The 20,975-nt window shown below is 49.2% G+C and overlaps 1 protein-coding gene across 1 annotated transcript; it reads right to left on the bottom strand.

Moving 5' to 3' along the window:
• Positions 1–6,150: 6,150 nt before the first annotated feature.
• Positions 6,151–10,962, bottom strand: LOC123454770 (leukocyte immunoglobulin-like receptor subfamily A member 5). Its single transcript, XM_045134152.1, has 4 exons — positions 10,292–10,962; positions 9,853–10,134; positions 9,400–9,702; positions 6,151–6,487 (listed from the first exon to the last, which is right to left on the bottom strand). The coding sequence occupies exons 1-4, from the start codon at positions 10,473–10,475 to the stop codon at positions 6,261–6,263; spliced, it is 996 nt and encodes a 331-aa protein (XP_044990087.1). The 5' UTR covers positions 10,476–10,962; the 3' UTR covers positions 6,151–6,260.
• Positions 10,963–20,975: the final 10,013 nt, after the last annotated feature.

The raw sequence follows: 20,975 nt of genomic DNA, 5'->3' as shown, positions 1-20,975 counted from the left end.
CAGACCCACGTACTGCTCTGTGTATCTGCCCATGTGGGTATTGGGAAATTGAACTTGGACCAGTAGGTTTAGCAGGCAAGTGCCTTAAATGCTGAGCCATCACTGCAGATCCCCAAATCACTGCAGTCCTTCAAAAAATGAGGAGAGACTACGTGATATGCCAATTGCATTTCTTTGTAGATTCTGTCAAAGAACTGGGAGTACAGACCTTAGCCACTGTTTCCACAGCCGAGTGCCTAGCAGCATGAATCACTATAGCCAAAAAGGCTGCAAATCATGAGACAGTGGAGCAAAGCTGCAGACCCCATGGGCAGGAATGACAGAGATTGAGAGGGATGAAAAAGAAAGGAGGACTAGGAGAAGAATAAGGAGGGAGGAGAAAGTTGGGATCACTTCCCCCCACATTTGCCACTGTTAAAATGCCATGGAAGGTGCTGGAGAGATGGCTTTGTGGTTAAGGCACTTGCCTGCGAAGCCTAAGGATCCATGTTCACCTTTCCAGATCCCATGTAATCCAGACGCACAAGGTGATGCAAGTGTGCAACGTTGTACATGTGTAGAAGATGACACACATGTCTTGAGTTCACTTTCAGTGGCCTGACGCTCTGGCACACTACATTTTTTCCTCTCTCTCTTGTTTCTCTCTCTCTCTCTCTCTCACACACACAAAATGACATGGAAGGTATTGGGGTGGATGGATTCTCGGTGGTTTCACTCTCTTTTCTGTGATATTTTGCATGACATTGAACTATGAAAAGCTACGGAACTGGCCCTTTTCCTGGTTTGTCTTTCTTGGTTAACTTGGCAAGTTCACAGCCACAGAACCTGACAGGGTAGAAGACATGATTTTCTTTCCCTGCTTCCCAGGCATTGCATCTGAGCACTGAGTTACCTCAGCAGAGTGGGGCAAGTGATCCCATGTCTGCCTGGCCCTGGGATGATGACTCTATGCCCTTGGGTGTCCTAAATCAGCCTGGATTATAAGGGAGGCATTTGCATTCCCCAAGTAAGATCCAGCCCATAGCCTCTTTTGAAAGTACAAGTATCTCAGGGCTGGAGAGATGGCTCCAAATTAGACACAGGTTTGATTCCCCAGTGCACATGTAAGCCATATGCACAAAGTGGTGAATGCATCTTGAGTTCACTTGCAGTGACTAAAGGCCTTGACATGCTCAGACTCATCCTCTCCCTCTCTCTCTCTTTTCTCATTATCTATCTTTTTATCTGCTAGCAAATTAATAATATATACATAAAACAGTGAGTTATGAAAGCTGTGGTGTGATGACACACACTAATCCCAGCACTTGGAAAGCAGAGGTAGGTATATCACAGTGAGTTCAAAGCCACGCTGCACCATGATACTACATAGTGAATTCCAGGTCAACCCGGGGTTGGGTGAGCCCCTACCTCAAAAAAACTTTGAATGATATATTTCTTTCTGGCTGTGTGTCCCTATATATATGATGTTGTATGTGTGTGTGCATATGAATGGGGGTAGGTATGTTCCATGGTACGCATGTAGCAGACTGTGTGTGTGACATCTGGAGAACAGAGGATAACTCTGGTGTCAGTCCTTCCCTCATTTGAGGCAGGGTCTCATTGTTCATTGGTTTGCTCATGAGGGTAGCTGGCTCCAGAGCTTCCAGGAGGTTCCACTGTCTCTGCCTCCCTTCTTATCATACCTGCACTAGGAGAGTAGAAACTTGCCACTGCGCCCTGCTTTACATGGGTTCTGGGATCTGGACCCAGGTGCTCATGTGATTGCAAACAGAGTTTCATATGTAATCCAGGCTGGTGTTGAACTCCGTAGGAAGCAGAGGATGACCTTGAACTGCTGATCCTCCTGTCTCCATCTTCACAGTGCCTGGACTAAGGTGGGGGCCACCATACGGAGTTGCTGTAGTACTAGAGGTTGAACCCAGTGTTGTGCACATGCTAGACAAGCACTCTTCCCCTGAGCCACATCCTTAGCCATGTTTGCCATATTTCACTGTATAGACAGGTTTGCTGACTCTGATTGTAAAGGCCATCTGCCGGCTGGGGAGGCTCCGAGGAGGGAGAAAGGCCTCCTCTGCTCTGCACACCAGGACCAGTCCCAGGTGCTCCAGTCCCCTTACCATTAAACCACCACCAACAGCGGTCCTGAGACCCACAGAGGCACCTTGCCAAGAGTGCCGAGGCACACAAAGTCTGGACTTTACAATGTGACATTGACATCTACAAACATTTGGGCACATTCATAGCTCCCCTGGGACACTTGTGCCAGCTGGGCATTCCTGGTCAGTCATCCCAAAGCAGAGATCACGAGATGCACCTTTGTGCCTCTACACCTGAGTGACTGATCACACTAGACAATGGGGACACACACCCTCCCCCCAAGAAAATCCTTCCTGCTGGGCCTGGTGGTGCACGCTTTTAATCTGCACCCTTGGGAGGAAGAGTTAGGGCAATCACCTTTGAAGTCAGGCTGGGACTAAGATACATGGGGGCTGGAGAGATGGCTTAGCAGTTAAGGTGTTTGCCTGCAAAGCCAAAGGACCCAGGTTTGATTCCACGGTCCCCATGTAAAGCCAGATGCACAGTGGTGCATACATCTGGAGTGTGTTTGCAGCGGCGGGAGGCCCTGGTGCATCCGTTCACTTTCTATGTACTGCTCTCTCCTTCTCTCTGCTTCTTTCTCTCTCTCAAGTAAACAAAGACATGGGGGGGGGTGGCTAGGGAGATGGCTTAGCAGTTAAGGTGCTTGCTTATGACCTGTGGAACCCAGGTTCAATTCCCCAGTACCCATGTAAGCCAGATGCACAAGGTGGCACATGCATCTGGAGTTTGTTTGCAGTGGCTAGAGGCCCTAGCTTGCTCATTTCTCTTTTTTTCTCTCTGTCTCAAATAAATAAATTTAATTAATTAATTAAAATTTTACAAAAAGACATGGGGATCAGGCATGGTGGTGCATGCCTTTAATCCCAGCACTTAGGAGGCTGAAGGAAGATGGTCACCTTGAGCTCAAGACTAGTCTGGGCTATAGAGTGAGTTCCAGGTCAGCCTCTGTGAATAAGACCCTGCCTCAAACAAACAAGACATGGAACAGGGGTCCAAATCCATGTAAGAGAAATGGCATCAATCAACATGAGAACAGCATTAACATGTAAGCCTGCATCAGAACATCCCTCAGGCACAGTTCAAGACCCCCCGTCCTCTTTCGGTACAAGAGCAGGCACCCTCTGCATGCTTCTCCCTCACAGAAGTAAGTACTGGGTGTTTGCAGCCCAAGCTGGTCCAGAGGGGCGGCTGTTTCCAGCTCTGCTTCCTTCCTTACTACACAGGCAAGCGTACTTCCCTGAGACACACTGCTTTCTTGAATTCTCCCCCAGTTGCCTGTAAAGCTTAATGTCATCGAGGGCAGAGTGCTAGGAGAGGGTGGAAGAGTCTGGGGCCAGGTCTCCATGGCCTCTACTCTCTGGTTCACAATCAACTCCCCCACAAGTTTCCCCATCGTGAACCCACCAGCCCCAAACCTGTGCCGTCTGCTCCCTGCTCCCCTTTCATAGGGTTATCCTTGTGGGGTGGATGCTGACCCTAGGTTTAGAAAATGGCTCACTCAATTGTGCCCAAGGCCTCTGGACCAAGAAGAATCCTGGAAAGGAAAAGAAAGATTCATGATGGACAATTCACCTCCTTATAAAGCCCTGCCTCTCTCCCTCTGCCCCTGTCTGGCGCATGGGGTTCAGCAGCCTGACCCTGGTCAGTGATGGTCAACCCAGGCACCATGCCCGCCTGCTTCACAGACCCAGGCTCTCTGTGGTGGACAGAGCCAGCCTCCCATGGCGGTATTGCCACCCTGGTGTTCTGTCCCCTTCACCCCGGCAGGACTCACCAGCCCACAGCAGGCTGAGGAGCTGTGGGCAACATGGTGCTGTTTCCTCTGGCCAGAGACAGAGCCCAGCCAAAGCACACAGGGTCCGGTGAGGGGCCCAGCTCACCAGGTTTCCCAGTTAACCACAGCCCAAAGACGTGATGACCATGGCTTCCTCTTCTCTCCATGTGGCTGAAAGAGGAAGATGGCTTCCTGGAAACTTCAGACCTCAGATCTTCTCTTCAGCGCCTGTCCTTGTTATCTAGAATTATGAAATGGGATAATTACGTTAAACCTTCCATTCATTTTGTTGTCTTTATCTGAGATTCAACTGTCCTGAATATGTAGTATGTAACACAACCAGTGGTTATTATTATTACTACTGCAATTATACTTTATAGAACAAAGTAATCCCATAATGGCATTTCTAACATTGGTTCAGATTATAAAGGCATTTCCCAGCCTAATAATTATGTACTTATTCAAAATCATAAAATTCTACCTTTTGAAAGAAAATTCTACTTTTAAAACAAAAAAAGGAAAAAAAAAACAAGAAATGCATTTAGCTTGATCTGGCATTTGTATTTTTAAATGCATTCTTGTGTTTATTATTTTAGTCAGCATTCGAAACAATAGACTCAGCGTGACATTTTCATGTGTGTATCAGAGCACATTACTAACACGGCCTCCTTAGTCCATTCTTGGCCTTCCCAGTGCTCTTGTTCCCCTTTTCCTTCATGCAGAATCCTGCTACTTTCATGTCTAAATACACAAGCTTTATTAAATCTGGGTTCCACATTTGAGGGAATGCATGGTGCTTCTCTTTCTTTTCTTTATCCATTGCTTGTTTTCCAGGCACCATCCTATTAGTACAGTTCCTCACACCAAATGGAATCCTTTCACCTTCCATGTCTTACACACACACTATCTATATCTCCATCTATCTATCTATCTATCTATCTATCTATCTATCTATCTATCTATCATCTATCTATCTATCTATCTATCTATCTATCTATCTATCTATCTATCTAATGTATGTATTCTAGTGTATGTATGTGAGATGAAGCATGTGATATTTGACAAACTCTTGATTATATCTCTTTTTTTTTAAATACAGGATTTTTTTGTTTATTTTTATTTATTTATTTGAGAGTGACAGACAGTGAAAGAAAGGCAGAGAGAGAGAGAGAGAGAGGGAATGGGTGCGCCAGAGCCTCCAGCCACTGCAAACGAACTCCAGACGCATGTGCGCCCCCTTGTGCATCTGGCTAACGTGGGTCCTGGGGAACCGAGCCTCGAACCGGGGTCCTTAGGCTTCACAGGCAAGCGCTTAACCACTAAGCAATCCCTCCAGCCCTCTTGCTTATATCTCTTAACACGATAATCCCCAGTTCCATCCATCTTCCTTCAAATGCCATAGTTTTGTTCTTCTTTATGGATGAATCAAAGTCCACTGTGGGCACAGACCACCTTTTCTTTATCCATTCTTCTGTTGATGGGTATCTAAGGTGGTCCTATATATGAATCATCCTGAAATAAATGTAGATGTGAAGATAGCTCCGTGGTTTGTTGACCTGGAAGCCTCAGCTATATTTACAGAAGTGGTTCAGTTGAGACATATGGCAGTTCTATTTTTAGTTGTTTTTTGTAGTTAAATACAAAATATTAGGTATGATTCTGGCATTTTCAAGTAAAAAAATTGTATATTGATTCTCCTTCTTCCAAATCCATACTAATTTCTTAATGCGTACACCCGTTTACATGTCCACCAACAATACTCAAAGGTCTGTTCCCCACATTCTTTTTTTTTTTTTTTAATTAATTAATTTATTTATTTGAGAGCAACAGACACAGAGAGAAAGACAGATAGAGGGAGAGAGAGAGAATGGGCTCGCCAGGGCCTCCAGCCACTGCAAACGAACTCCAGACGCGTGCGCCCCCTTGTGCATCTGGCTAACGTGGGACCTGGGGAACCGAGCCTCGAACCGGGGTCCTTAGGCTTCATAGGCAAGCGCTTAACCGCTAAGCCATCTCTCCAGCCCTCCCCACATTCTTGTCATCAGTTGTCATTTGTTGTCTTGAACATGGCCAGATTGACTTGAGTGAGAAGGAAGCCTGATTTGTAGTTGTCTAATGTCTAACAATGCTGAACATCTTCAAAATATTTCTTGGATTTTGTATTTATTCTTTTGGGAACTCTGTTTAAATCATTCAGGCTTTATATTTAACTAATTAAAAATCAGTATTGAAAGCTGATCCATGTTGTTCACTGTAGATCTTGTTTCTGCATTTTCTCCTCTGTAATATTCCAGTGTGGCCATAGATGGCCGGAATATGTTCTTTGTTTGGATAGATGGACTTTTCTATTTTATGACCTTTGGTATTTCCAAAAAGACACTCCTGCTCATATTCTTGTGACTGCATCGTGTTGCACATATATATTTCCCACTTGGGTATGTGCTTGAGAACCAAAGCTGTGGGTCTCTCTCCTATGTAAGCTCATGGCTGCGTGCTGGGTCCTTCTCTGGCTGTGCCAAGCCTCGAACAGCAGAATCCCAAGAATCACGAGGACTAAGCCAGCCATAGCTATCCGGATGAGATTCTTCACTGTGTGGTCCTGGGGCTGTGACTCTGAGAATTGGAGAAGAAAGTCACAGAAGTCAGGGACAACCACAAATCACCTGAGCATCCCTGCACCCCCATCTAACACACTGGCTTCCCATGGGCAGGACTGGACCTTCACATCTAGCGCCCATAACAGCGTTCTCCTTGCTCAGTTGTCTTTGTGTGTGACTTATTCTGTGATGGGATGATGGTCTCAGCTGTGTGTGATAAATAAAGAAGCAGAAAAGGGTGTGTGAAGCTTTTTCTGAGACCCCAACTTTCCCCTGAAATGCACATTCCTATGTCGTAGTCTCAGGCCCTAACTTCATGCAGACCCCAGCAGATGTTTTCCCTCTGACCTCGTTCGTAATCCACCCTCGCTCTGCTCTGTGAGCTCAGCCTCGTGTCTCAGTCACCTGGCAAGAAAACGGTTATCTGGGTTTCTGGGGAGCTCAGGATGAGTGACAAATGATCCCCAGTTCAGAACTAATGAAATCCTCTCTGCTCTCTGCTCAGCCTGGGCACAGATAATTAATTATTAATTCTCTCAGCAGCCAAGGATCTATGAGGGATCAGGTGTCTGGGACTGGTCCTCAGGGGCTCCACAATGTCACTACCAGAACCCGAAAACATTCTGGGGGCACCTCCCTTGCATCCCCCCCAGACTATTCCCCTTAACCATCATCATTCTCATGAATGGGCACGCCAGGGCCTCCAGCCACTGCAAAGGAACCCCTGATGCCACGTAAGCCAGATGTATGTGCCCCCTTGTGCATCTGGCTTACATGGGTCCTAGGGAATTGTACCAGGGTCCTAGGCTTTTTTTTTAAGGCAAACACCTTAACCACTAAGTCATTTCCCCAGATCATAAACGAAAATATTTAAATTTTTTTTTTTTTTATTTGAGAGCGACAGACACAGAGAGAAAGACAGATAGAGGGAGAGAGAGAGAGAATGGGCACGCCAGGGCTTCCAGCCTCTGCAAACGAACTCCAGACGCTTGCGCCCCCTTGTGCATCTGGCTAACGTGGGACCTGGGGAACCGAGCCTCGAACCGGGGTCCTTAGGCTTCACAGGCAAGCGCTTAACCGCTAAGCCATCTCTCCAGCCCGAAAATATTTTTTAAAAATAAGAAAATGTAGAGAGGACACAACTTGTCCACAAGATGTGCCAGGCAGGGATTCCCAAACCTCTGTAGCGAGCAGGTGCAAATTTCCCCTCAGCCTCAGGTGTGCCCTGAGTGTGGACTCCTGGAGAGCTCAGGAGGGACTGTGCAGAGCAGTGACTGCCGTCAGGGATGTGTTTTTCTAAAGAAACATGTCTCTAGCATGACACCCACCCTGGTCTGAGGCCTCACGGCCCCTCAGGTGTAAAGGAGGGAGCTGAAATATTTTGCAAGAACTGGGGAAAAAAAAGGGCCATAAAGGGATTGTCCCTGTGCTCTGTGCCCTGTCCCTCTCTCACCAGTTCCTCTTTCCCACCAGCCCAGCATCTCCACTATGTCCAAGTCAGGCTGCACACCGTATTCTGAGAATGGGGCCCTTTCTCCTTCCTCCTCGCCCAGCACACACTCCAGGACACATTGCCACCAGGTCATGCAGTGGCTCCGAAGATAAAATCAGAAGGATTTGATGTCATCCAGGAAGAAGGGCTTCTAAACCAGTGGGTTCTCATAAACCTTTGCTGTTTCCATAATACTGTGGCTTCCTCTTTACTAGGCAGACCCTCCCCCACAAGAATTATGGGTAAAATGCCTTGCACCTTCCCCCTCCCTTGCCTTTTTCACCCTCACAAGTCTTTTACTGAGAGAAGCAAGACAGACCCAATAAGGGTTCGGGACCAGAGCAGGTCTAGGAAGCCACAGAATATCAGAATATCAATGAGGGGCCCTTGCAAGGTCACATCCAGGTAGCGTCCCTCACTCAGATGGAGACATTTAAGGCAGGAGGGAGAAGGAAGCCTGAGTTGATGCCTCCAGAGGAGACTGAGAAACTCAGTCTCAGCCTCTTCATATCACCTCGAAGGCCATGGTCACAGCACTCATGGAGAATTCTACCTGGTGCAGCTGAGCTAGGACTTCAGATCTTAGATACAGGAGAAGATTGACTGCTTCCTCTTTGGGGAGGAGAGTGTCCTCGGGGCTCCAGGGCTGGCAGAGCAGGGTCGCATTCTCTCCCGAGGACACTGTGGAGCCTGCTTGCACTGACAGGGCGGGTGTGACAGGGGGCTGTCCTAGCGAGAAGGCTGATGGGGGCTGTACACCTCGTCCCGAGCTGAGCCATCATCGGAGCCTCCCTCTGAGGACGCGGGCTTCTCTGTCTCTGTTTGCTGTGACACTGTGCCTCCCGATATTCCCTTGCTTCTGCCTCTCTCTATCAGATGTCCCCGCTGCGCATCTCAGCCACCCTTTCCTGACCTCCTCTAGGATGGCCTGAGTCTGAGTCTTTGGCTGAACCTTCTAGACTCCGCAATTGTACTCAGGGCTCCTGGGGCATCGCTGGCGTCTGACCACTTGCAGGAGAGGCTGTGCTCACTGCAGCTTCTTTACAGGACCCTGTAGGGGCCACTCACAGCATCCAGGGGCAGTGGGTCTGAGATAGCCCAGCTTGTGCTACCAGTCAGGGAACTGGGATGTGGGGGAGGTCACACTGTCTTCCTTGACAGAGCAAGTTTGTCATAGCTAATGACAGAGAGGCCCTGTGAGGTAAGGATTTTTCGTGGGCTAGGACAAGGCCATTCTGGGTCAGGAGGAAGGAGTTTCTGGACAGTCAGCGGGGAAGAAGAGGAGCTGGTTGTGACCAGCACCTGTCCACTCCTGCCCTGCTCTGCAGGACTTACTGTTTCTCACAGTCTTGGTCTCTAGGTCAGGAGTGCCCACTCCTCTTAGCTATTCCTAACAGTGGTTCATGGAAGTGGGGCTCATGGCAACACATCCTCACCTGACGCCAGGAGCTTCAGGGGGTCACTGGATTCTGACCAGACATGGGACTTGTTCTGGTAACTGCCGTAGCATCTGAGTGTCCACCTCTGGGTAGAGTTCAGGGCGCTCACAAGGAACAGTGCCTGCATCTGTCCACTGCGCACAAGCTGTGCGTTCAGGGTCCTGGACTGCGGGTGTTCTCCTTCCTTACTCAGAATGAACTTGCTAAATGCCAGCTGGGAGCCACACTGAATGGTCACGTTCCTGCCTGATGCCACCACAGAGCTGGTCAAGACTGAGAGGGTGGGCTTCCTGTAGACTCCTAGGAGAGAAAGAGGCAGCAGCTTGTTAAAAAGACTCACACCTCGCATGCTGTCTGCGAGGTCTGGGCGGTGTGAGAGGGACATCCCTGAAAGCACAGCCCTTCCTGGGGACAGGTCCTAAGGGCTGAGACCCCTGAGTGTCCTCTCACCTGTCACCACCAGCTCCAGGGGGTCACTGCACTCTGACAGCCCAGCAGGACTGCGATAGTAACAGCAATATCGCCCTGCATGGCGCTCTGTCATGGACAGGATTGAGAAGTTGGCCTTGTTCCCAGGCTCCAGTGGGGTCTGTCTGTCCCAGTGTGGTGGGCTTCCTTTTTTATCCAGATAATACTCCAGAGCTCCAAAGGTCCCCTGACACCAGATGGTCACAGGTGTCCCCCAGGTGACAATAGAACCTGGCTCAGCCCAAATGGTAGGTGTGGAGATCTCTGCCAGAAAATCAGACATTCTTGCCTCAGATCCCAGCCCTTGGCCCCAGGACCCTCCAGGCATCCCCACCATCAGCTGTTCTCCATACCCACTACCCAGATGTACAACCTTGGCCAGTAAGGTAGAGGCACCTGGGAAGGGTGGACACAAACTCACCTGCCTTTGCTGTGTTCCTGGAGCCCAGACACAGCCCTGGAAGAGAGGTCCCTATGAAAGATTTGCCCCTGGAACCCGAGCAGGTCCTCTCCCCCCACCACCTCCAGAAGCTCTGGTGTCTCCTCATAGGCCAGTGCCTGGCTGTGGGGTGAGGTCTGTCCCAGACTCCATATCTCCTTCCCATCTTCGCATCTCACCGAGGCTGAGGAGGACAGTGAGGGTGAAGGTCATAGTGTTGTCTCACTGGCTGCTGCTCTGCAAATGGCCTATGGACAGACAGGCAGGATGTGGCCTTTGTTGCCCTGGTGTTCTGGGAGACGGATTGACACATCAGTAGCCACACAGAAAGAGGAACTGTCCTCCACAGGAGCCTGGTCCTTATCTTCCTAGGGCTGGGACACCAGGAGGAATGGGACAAGGCTGTTTGCAGACACATATGTCAGACCTTCTCCCGGAGCCTATCAGCAGCTGACTTTTTGGTCCTCATGTCAACAAAGGTCAGCATATAGGCCCCAGAGGAAGCTAGCTAGGGTCTGATCTGTCCTCTCTGGGCCTCCCCATGGAGTCTCCTTCACTCCAGCTTCACTTCAGCCTCTCCATCCACACAGCACTGCGGGGTCCTCTCCTCGTCTAGCTGTCGCCCCAGTCCTGGAGAAGGTTCAGGGAGGGTGCAGGTGATGCTGCAGGGCAGACGCCGAGCAGCAGACACTGAGCCCCTGGCTGGGCAGCTCAGAGGAGCTTCTTCCTGGGGATGAGCACAGACGAGAGAAGAGGGAGACGGAGGCGGCGTGACTGTTCTCGTGGCTCTGGGCGTCAGTTTCCTCTGCTGAGCTGTCCTCTTTACACACTTCCCTTTTTCCTTACTGACAGAAATCACCCCATATGTCTTGGATCAAACTCCTGAGTGACACTTTCTCCTTCTTTTTATTTTTGAAAAATTTTTCGTTTATTTTTATTTATTTATTTATTGAAAGTGACAGAAAGGAAGAGAAAGAGGCAGATATATAGAGAGAATGGGCACACCAGGGCCTCCAACCACTGCAAATGAACTCCAGATGCATGTGCCCCTTGTGCACCTGGCTAACCTGGGTCCTGTGGAATCAAGCCTTGAACTGGGGTCCGTAGGCTTCACAGGCAAGCGCTTAACCGCTAAGCCATCTCTCCAGCCCGACACTTCTCTTCTTAAGGCCCATGTTTCTGTGGCAGAATCCCATGGCTAGTTGGGAGTTCCTTCCCGTCTAGTTAATGACTGCCGCTGGCAGCTTGTGGTCAGCGTCTTGTCTCTGGAGTCGAGGCTTCCTTAGCTGGAGTCTGGGGGCCTCACCTCACTCCTCAGAGCTGTGCAGCCAGCGACGTCTGGGGCATGCAGAGGCTCCACCATCACTAACGTCTGGACTAGAGAACAACATGGGTTTGGGGCGTGAAAAGCTCGTGGTGTTGAAAGGTTCACGGTATTGCACAATGTAGGCGCACAGTGAAGTATCTCTATGTGCTCTGTCCATTCAGAAATGGCCCATCGGACGTTGGCATGGATGAAGTTTGAATGACTCTGCTTTTCATTCCTGAGACAAGAGATGTGAGTTCTCTAGCAGTTTCTTGAGGCCCTCCTGTGTCCCAATATCCAAGTCTCTCTTGGTGTCATGTGCTGAGCATTAGGTGGGTCCTCTGTGGGATTCCCACAGTCATACTGCCAACCTTGGTGCGAGCTCCCCACGGCGACGATTGTCAGAGCTCCAGCACCTTCAGTTTCTGACGTGACCTCAGGGCACAGGACCCTGAGTTGTCCCCTACCTCTGTCGGATTGGAGCGTGAGACTTCCAGAAACTGAAGAAGCCATGATGTAACAAGGCCCCTTATGCATGGGGAGAGGGTGAAGGGGGGAGGATAAGACAAGTCCACCTAGACAGCTGGACACACAGATCCCGAGCGTCACCACTGACGCCGTCACAGACACTGAAGCAGCAGTGGCCCTGACAGCGGGAGAGCGGTGTGGATGGAGCTCAGCCTGAGCACGGCAGCTGAGGGTCATGGTGGAGGGGCAGCTGGCCATTTTCTGTCTTAACAGAGAACTTACCTACACTGGCCAGCATGCCCTTATAGGGCCTGTGATGTCGATATCTACCTCCCAGTGGGTGCATGCAACATCTATCTGTATCACTGCAGTCCTTATAAAGTTGATCATATTGTTAAAATCTTGCCTAGATGTCTGTGTAGATGAGTAAGTATAGATACTAACACAGAGAAAGCCAAGTTGTGCTCAAGTCTGTTCCCGCTCACTTTCCATGCTTCCTGAGATCCGACTGCTCGCTTTCTGTGAACCCTCAATTGGAGATGACTGTTTTAGAGCCTAGAAAAGGACGGGAGACTTGGGGTGTTACAGTGGCACCATGTCTGCTCTGATCCTGCCAAGTGAGCACACACCAGCCGTCTGGTCGCCATGGATGCGGGAGCTGCTCCCCTGCCAGAGCGTCAGGGTGTGCTGGATCCTGACCTCATCCACAGAGCCAGTGTGTCACCCGCAGGTGTCCTAGGATAGTGCGGTCACGTCACCGCCACATGATAAACTAAGGGGGTAACGCCAGGCCTGAGTGACTCTGTGCCTGTGACTCACAAGATGGTTGAGTTCCAGAGGAATGAAGCGAGAAGGGAGGAAAGACTGTTCTTCTAATTATTATGTTAGTTATTTGAGAGAGAGTGGAGAGAAAGATGCAGAGAGAGAGAAAGGAAGAATATGGGCACACCAGGGCCTCAGGCCACTGTATACCCACTCCAGATGCATGTGCCACCTTGTACATATGGCTTTATGTGGGTACTGGGGAATCAGAACTGGGTCCATAGCCATTGCAGGCACATGCCTTAACTAACTCAGCGTTAACTGCTGCGCTTTATCTACAGACCAAGACTCTCTGTTTTAAAGGAAGATGAGCTTGTTCCTCCCTGAGGTGGGCTACTTCCTCCTGCTAGACTTTTGATATAGGCATGTGGGGCATCTTTGAGAGTGATGGAGCTTTTCTTGGCTCTCAGATGGGCTCTAATCCAGCAGTTAGGGTGCCTAAAGCTCACGGCCACACAAAACTTCCACTGAATCAGTTCTTGTCTTATAAATTTTGATAAATGAAATCTGCAGAACATATGGGGTGATGTTTAGAAAGATTTTACTATAGAGTTTATAGAGGCAGAGCCTTCACACCAGATATCCAGACACTTTGCCAGGTTTCTAGGGAAAGGAATTACTTCTTTATAGAAAAAGAGATGGGGAAGGACCAGATTCTCTCTTACAGGTTCAAAGACATTTCTCTCCTTACAGGCACTTCTAGTTTAATTAAAGACAATCGAGAGCAAAGTTTATTTAAAGAGAACCCAGGTTTGATTCCCCAGGACCCACGTAAGCCAGAAACACAAGGTGGCACATGTGTCTGGAGTTGGTTTACAACAGCTGAATGCCCTGGCATGCCCATTGTCTCTCTCTCTCCCCCTCTCTCTCTCAAATAAATAAAATGAATAAACTAAATATTATTTGAAAAGTGAAAGTAAAGGGGCAAAAAGAAATAGACTCCTAATCTGAGGAAGGCATGCCAGAGGTGGAATTCCACCACCCCTGGGACAATGGGCTTTTTTTTTTTTTTTGGGTAGGGTTTCACTCTAGCTCAGGCTGACCTGGAATTCACTATGGAGTCTCAGGGTGACCTCAAACTCATGGCGATCCTCCTACCTCTGCCTCCCGAGTGCTGGGATTAAAGGCGTGCGCCACCACGCCCGGCAACAATGGGCTTTGTATTGGGTAAGAGAAGGCCTTCCACCCAGAGTCTATGCTTGGTCAGTTTAAACTAAGACGGAGACACTGACTGGCCCATGACACACCCAGCATTGCACATGTTCCAGACAGGGTGCCTCTGTGTCCTTTGTCCTCGTGGGAGAACCAGAAAGTGAGCAGTCCTCTTGGCCATCTTCAGTCACCATTGTGGATCAGTGCAGAAAGAGAATAAAGCCACCTATCAAGGTGCCTCTGTCTACCTATCCAAGAAAACTATTTATCTCCTATAGTCTCTCACCATACCCAAGGACATCTTGGGGATTGATCATACAGAGGTAGGGACATTTCACCCCAAAGCTTTCTCTATGTGACCTGTCTCAAAGATAGGGTTCCTACATATTCTTGGGTCCACCACAAGCAGTGGATCAGTGGAAAGGTCAGAATAACAGCACTCCTAGTGAAAAGAAATGAATTTTAAATCTACTTATTTCTTTATTTTGAGAGAGAGAGAGAGAATTGGCACGCCAGGGTTTTCAGCTGCTGTAAGCGAGCTCCAGATGCTTTGACCACCTAGTGGGCATGTGTGATCTTGCGTGTGGCTTACATGGGATCTGGAGAGTAGAACATGGGTCCTTAGGCTTCGCAGGCAAACGCCTTAACCACTAAGCCATCTCTCTGGCGCAAAAGACCCGAATTCTATTGAGGTGAAAAGTTCTCCCACCGTATCTGGGACCTAGTCCATATCCTAGCAGAGCCAGCTCTGTGCCCAATCCAGGGTGGAACTGTGTCTAGGCCATCGTGGTGACAAGTAAGACTAATGCCCTTCTGGGGACAGACGTTAGTTCACTGCTGAGCCTGGGACAGAGCCCTGGATGACATCCTCACTGGCCACCTCCAGCTCAAGTCTCACTGGGGACCAGATGGAACCTTCCAGGCAGACACAGTGATAATGTCCAGCAGCAGCTCTTCACTGATCTTGGGAATGAAAATGAGGCCTTTGCCGGGCATGGTGGCGCACGCCTTTAATCCCAGCACTTGGGAGGCAGAGGTAGGAGGACCGCCATGAGTTCGAGGCCACCTGAGACTACACAGTGAATCCCAGGTCAACCGAACTAGAGTGAGACTCTACCTCGGAAAACTGGAAAAAAAAAAAAAAGGGAAAGAAAAATGCGGCCTTCATCTTACACATGTTGATGGCACCTTTGCCACGAGACTTCTCTGCTCCGTGTGGAACTTCTCAAACCCAGTAAGCCTCTGACACACAGTGGTCACAGGTCATAGGCCTCCCTTGAGGCTTAGATGAGACAGAGGCATTGTGCAGCAAATTCCTCTGATTTGAAATGCTCCCTCCTGGAGGAAGGAGGTGTGGGTGACTCAGGAGGTCCAGAAATAGGTCAGGAAGAGCTGAAAGTTAAAAGGTCACAGGACCATTCCCCAAGCTTATAGAGGCAGTAAACAACTGCCCAGGGGTAGCAGGAATCTCTGAGTTGAAACAGTCCTGCTCTTTGGGAGTGGGGTTGGCAGGAAGGCTCAGCCCACTCAGGAGGTCAACAACTCTGGGAGAGCTGAAACTTAAAAGGTTGCAAGACCCCTCCCTAAGATCACAAAGGGGAAACAGCTGCTGGCAGGGAGTCTTTCCCAGGCTTCCCTAAATTGTCGCCTATGCTGGGGTGCGCTTTTCAGTGATGCAGCTGCCTTTGAGTCATCTGTTGCTCCCCTGAGCAAACCCTCACCTTTTTGGTTTGTTTTGTTTTTGGAGGTGGGGTCTCACTCTAGTCCAGGCTGATGTGGAATTCACTATGTAGTCTCAGGCTGGCCTCAAACTCAATGATCCTCCTACCTCTGCCTCCCCAGGGCTGGGATTAAAGGCGTGCTCCACCACACTCGGCCACCTTGCTCTTTAAATAACCCAGTCAACTCACTGGTTCACCAGCACTGGTTTTGGTGCGCTCGCGTTTTGTTCCGTCATTTGTGTCCTATCTGGGGTGAACAGAGGTGTGTGTGTGTGTGTGTGTGTGTGTGTCCTGAAATAAAGTTTTTCATGCTGCTGAGAGTCTCTGCAGTGCCCTAGAAAGGAGCAAAATAGGGAATCTCAGCTTTCACGGTGAGGAAATCTTCCTTTCTCCTAGGATGGACAGGAGGGAAATTAACTCAAGCCTCCACTGCTTCCACCACATCTGCACACCACGTCCCCATCCCCCAGAGCTCTCTGCCTGGGGCTTCATGAGACACAAGATGGTCCTTGCTAACCCTGAGGTCAACTATAGAGTCTGTAACCCATGGGATCTGGAGAGTTGAACCTGCCTCCTTAGGCTTCTTAAGCAAATGCCTTAACCGCTAAACCCTCTCTCCAGCCCTGTATGGACTTTTTTGCATTGATCATGTACTGTATCATCTTTGTGCTGGTTATGTCCAATGCTGTATTTTTTTTTGTTGTTGTTGTTTCAAGGCCATGATATGGATTTCAGCTTCTATCCTGTGCTGTAAATTGTCCCGTGTTTCTTTTTATCTCCATAGTACATTGCAGGCATCTCTCTGCTAACTAAGGATTTTCCTGTTTCTGTAAGACTTACCTACCTCATACTCAAAGTCTTTGCCACGAGGCCGGGGCTCTGTGCTCTGAGAATTAACAATAATGAGAGCAGTCATAGAAAAGGCGTATAAGCTCGGAACCACCAAGAGTCAGGGTCCAGGCTTTGGAAGAGCTTCCCCTGGGCCCATGCTGGCATGAAAATAAGCTTTCCATTTCCATTTCCACTGATTCTCCACCCAGTCTCTGGTGCCACTTCTGTGTCCCTCGGTTTCCTCTAATACTACCAGCCTGAAGACTGATGTGATCATGCTTTTAAGGGATGAGCTCAATGTGAGTTTCCAAGAACTAAGGTTCCGGGACAAAAGAGAGACCTGCCCCCCTGGTGACCTCCTGGCACTGTCACAGGATCTCTGATGAACCTTCACATTGGAGAAGAGGGTGGCTAACAAGATGTTGGCAAGGGTGAGACGATGTGTGGGTAAAGGGAACTGGATTTGGGGGTTGAATAAATGTCAGTGGTCATCAAAGATGACTATAATCTGGGCCAAGACCAATGATGAGTAAGCTGTCCATGCTCCTGTGAGTAACCCTACACCAGAGCTCATGCAAGCAACCCTACTTAAACTCAGAGGGTCACAGAAATAAGAAGATATAAAAGTAGAAGTGAGAGTAATTGGGAAGAAGAATGGGTTCAGCAGGAAGGATAAGAGACAGTAATAAGAATGAATATGATCAAAATATACTTCTATGAGCATATCAAAAGTAGGTAAATAGGGGCTAGAGAGATGGCTTAGCAGTTAAGGCGCTTGCCAGTGAAGCCTAGGGACACAGGTTCAATTCCCCAGTACCCGTGTAAGCCAGATGCACAACGCGGTGCAAGAGAACTGCTCTAATCTGAGAGGAGAGCCCCGACCTGGTCACAGCAGCAGAGATTCTGACAAGTCCAATCTCACAGGAGACTTGAGGTTCTGGCATGTGTCCATGTGTGCAAGTGTGTATGTGTGTGCGTGTGCGTGTGCGTGTGTGTTTCCACATGTGCCTACATGAGCTCGTGTGCAGGTGTGGGTAGCTGAGCCAGCTCTATGCCCATGCCCAGCCTTCCCTCCCCTCATCACCTCCCTCCTCCATCCTCATCCACATTCGCCACCAGCGAACATCGACCCCAGTCAGCCATCAGTGAGCACATTCAGGATATCCGGTGTGGGTGGCGCGGAAGGTGGGAGACGCGTCCTGAGCACTGGCTTGTGGTAATGGCTACACAAGGCATGCATGAATCAAGTCCTCTCAGAGCACACCTTAGCTGTTATGCACAGTAGTGATCAATTAGATGTATATGAAATAAAGTAGGAAAAATGGGAACCCCTTTGTAGCCCTCATTTTCCCCCAGTCAGCTCTAAATAGCTTGTAAAGGCAGAGACTGGGTCCACATGGGCTGTGGGTAGGACCCACATAGGATGAAATATTCTGTCTTCAAAATACACAAGATAAACCGGGTGTGGTGGTGCATGCCTTTAATTCCAGCACTCGGGAGGCAGAGCTAGGAGGATCACTGTGAGTTCAAGGCCACCTTGAGACTACATAGTGAATTTCAGGTCAGCCTGGACTAGAGTGAGATCCTATCTAAAACAAACAAACAAACAAAAATACCCAAGAGACCCCACATGAGCCTGCCCTGGATAGAGGGCTCAGCCTGTAGCTGTGGGAACACAGTCCAGGCACAGGGGCATCAGTTGGATCTGGGGAGGACTTTAGGGTCCACTGGGCTCATCATATAAATGAAGTCGTGGGGCAGCCTTGTTCATAAAATCAGCTAGGCAGCTGTGGAAGGGTCTCCAGAAACAACCAGAGTTCAGTGTCTGAGGCCCTGGAAACAGCCAAGGGACTAGAGTTGGATCTTTAGAAATATCTGGGGGCTGTAGCTGACCCTCTGGAACCACTCCAGGGGCTGCAGCTGGGTCTTTGGAAATAGCCAGGGAGCTGTAGGTGTCTTCAGAGACCACCAGGGGCTCCAGAAACAGTAGGAGATTGAAATTGGCTCTCTGGAGGTCACTGCCTCATAGTGTCTCCAAGGACTGATGAATGTACAAGCCATCCCAATGAAGCACATCTTCTAGCTGCAGAACAGACACCTCCAGGCTCCCAACACTGCCAGGCTCCAGTGCTTGTCTCCGGAAGAAATGACTTTCTGGCCTCCATACCAAGATGATTCCAGGAGAAGCCTCCCAAATGACTGCTTCAAGCTTTTCCAAGAGTGCGTTCCTGTGTCTTCAGGTAAAGGAGTCAGGTAGGCCCACATGCTCAGCATCTGCCCAGGGTTGCAAACATGCTGGACTCAGCTGTGGCCTCTTCCCCCTGGGGAGATACGGTAGTTGGGGACGCTTTCTGTGTGAGCACTCGGTGGTCTAGCTGAGCATATGTCACCTTCCGGGCCCCCCCCTGCAGCTGAGGTCTGAGGGAAAGAGACCCCATGTGAGTTAGGGTGGCCAAGGAGAGAGGAGAACCTGGAAATGGGGGCTGCCTCTAAACAGGGCCCCATGCCCTGGAGTCATGTCATTCTGTGGTCCCCCTTCCAATGGAAGGGGGGTCAGTCTATATGACTAACAGGACAGCGGAAGTGATGACATGTCACTTTCCTGGGTGAGGACACACAAAACGGTGCCTTCCTCTGTCTTGGCCCTTCCTCCTGGGGAGAGCCGCCCACTGTGGAGGGACTTCCTGCCTATGGCCATGGAAATATACCATATTGGAGGTGCACCCTTCAAGCCCATCAAGCCCAAATGCGATGTGACTTTTGGCTGCTTCCTGCTCCCAGATTCCTGATCAAAGAAACTGAGGTCATGTTGCTAAGTGGCTAAATCTGGGACGTTTTGTTATGCACCATCAGATGAGTAATATAAAAACCTACCAAGGGGCTGGAGAGATGGCTCAGTGGCTAAGGAGCTTGCCTGCAAAGTCTAAGGACTCAAGTTTGAGTCCCCAGTACTCACGTAAAGCCAGATGCACAAGGTGGCACGTGTGTCTGGAGTTGTTTGTGGTGGCTACAGGCCCTGCTTGCCCATTCGTTCTCTCTCACTCTACTCGCCTCTCTCTCTCACTCTCTCTCTAATAAGTAAATAAATAAATAAATAAAATGTTTTAAAAAACTTACCAAGGTGTCCATCCTTATGTCCATCCCAGGAAGTCTGTCTGCTGTGGCTGTGTCTAGAGAAAAGACAACCAGTCAGTTCTCTGGGATAACTATTAGAAGACAATATGATCAGATTGCATCCTACCCCATGGAGAACCTCCTGTAATACTCCCAGATAGTTTTCTCCCACCCATTGCTTCCAAATGTATGGGGTCCCCACTTCCCTGTTCCTCATACCTGGTATCCTCTCTAGATCATCAGTACCTGGACTGAGTCTGGGGGGAAGAACAGATGAGAATTAGGGGCTGACTGGAGGTAGAGGACTAGATGGGTGTCCTGGGGTCACTCCAGAAACCTCACCTTTCATGTGGCTTCTGCTGCTGACCATTGCTTCTCAGAAACCCTGGGGGGTAGTCAAGAATCCAAGTTTAGGAGGGAGATCTTATTTCCAGCACCCCTAGCTTCCCCCTAAAGCCAACCCTACCCTTGGGACCTACCTTGATGTTTCTGAAGGAACCAGAAGAAAATGAGGAGGAAACAAAGGAGGAAGGCCACAGAGAGCCCCAGGAGAAGATAAAGGTTTTTTGCTTTCAACCCCGGTTTGGCTAGGAAAGATGGGAATTAGGTCATCAGTAACATGCATTTATTGGGCACCAACTGTATAGCACAAATATGCTGGATGGTTGCAAAGGAAGTACACCAGTGTGAAATTTCTTAAGTGCCAGGTAGCCTTGTGGCATAGGAATTATTATTATTTTTAATTAATTAATTTATTTATTTGAGAGCGACAGACACAGAGAGAAAGACAGATAGAGGGAGAGAGAGAGAGAGAATGGGTGCGACAGGGCTTCCAGCCTCTGCAAACGAACTCCAGACGCATGCGCCCCCTTGTGCATCTGGCTAACGTGGGACCTGGGGAACCGAGCCTCGAACCGGGGTCCTTAGGCTTCCCAGGCAAGTGCTTAATCGCTAAGCCATCTCTCCAGCCCGCATAGGAATTATTATCACTGAATTATCATTGAATCCTGAGTGCTAATCTTTTTGGTGTATTGGGAAACGAAATACTAACCACTCTTTAGACTCTCACCAATGCCGAAGTTCAGAGTTTCCTCTTCCCCCCATCCCCTGAGCCACTCTCCAGGCTTCTGGTCTGATGTCATTACACTCACTGACATTGCTATTATTGTCCATGGCATCTGCGGAGCTCCTGGCAAGGAGGAATCTAGAAGAGAGGTGGTCAGAGGCTCAAGACGTACACAGTAGGTTACAT

This window comes from Jaculus jaculus, chromosome 14, assembly GCF_020740685.1.
Source record: "Jaculus jaculus isolate mJacJac1 chromosome 14, mJacJac1.mat.Y.cur, whole genome shotgun sequence".
In the NCBI taxonomy this organism is placed as follows: domain Eukaryota; kingdom Metazoa; phylum Chordata; class Mammalia; order Rodentia; family Dipodidae; genus Jaculus; species Jaculus jaculus.
Note: the sequence above shows the minus strand (reverse complement) of the source record. Positions and strands in the feature narration are given on the sequence as shown.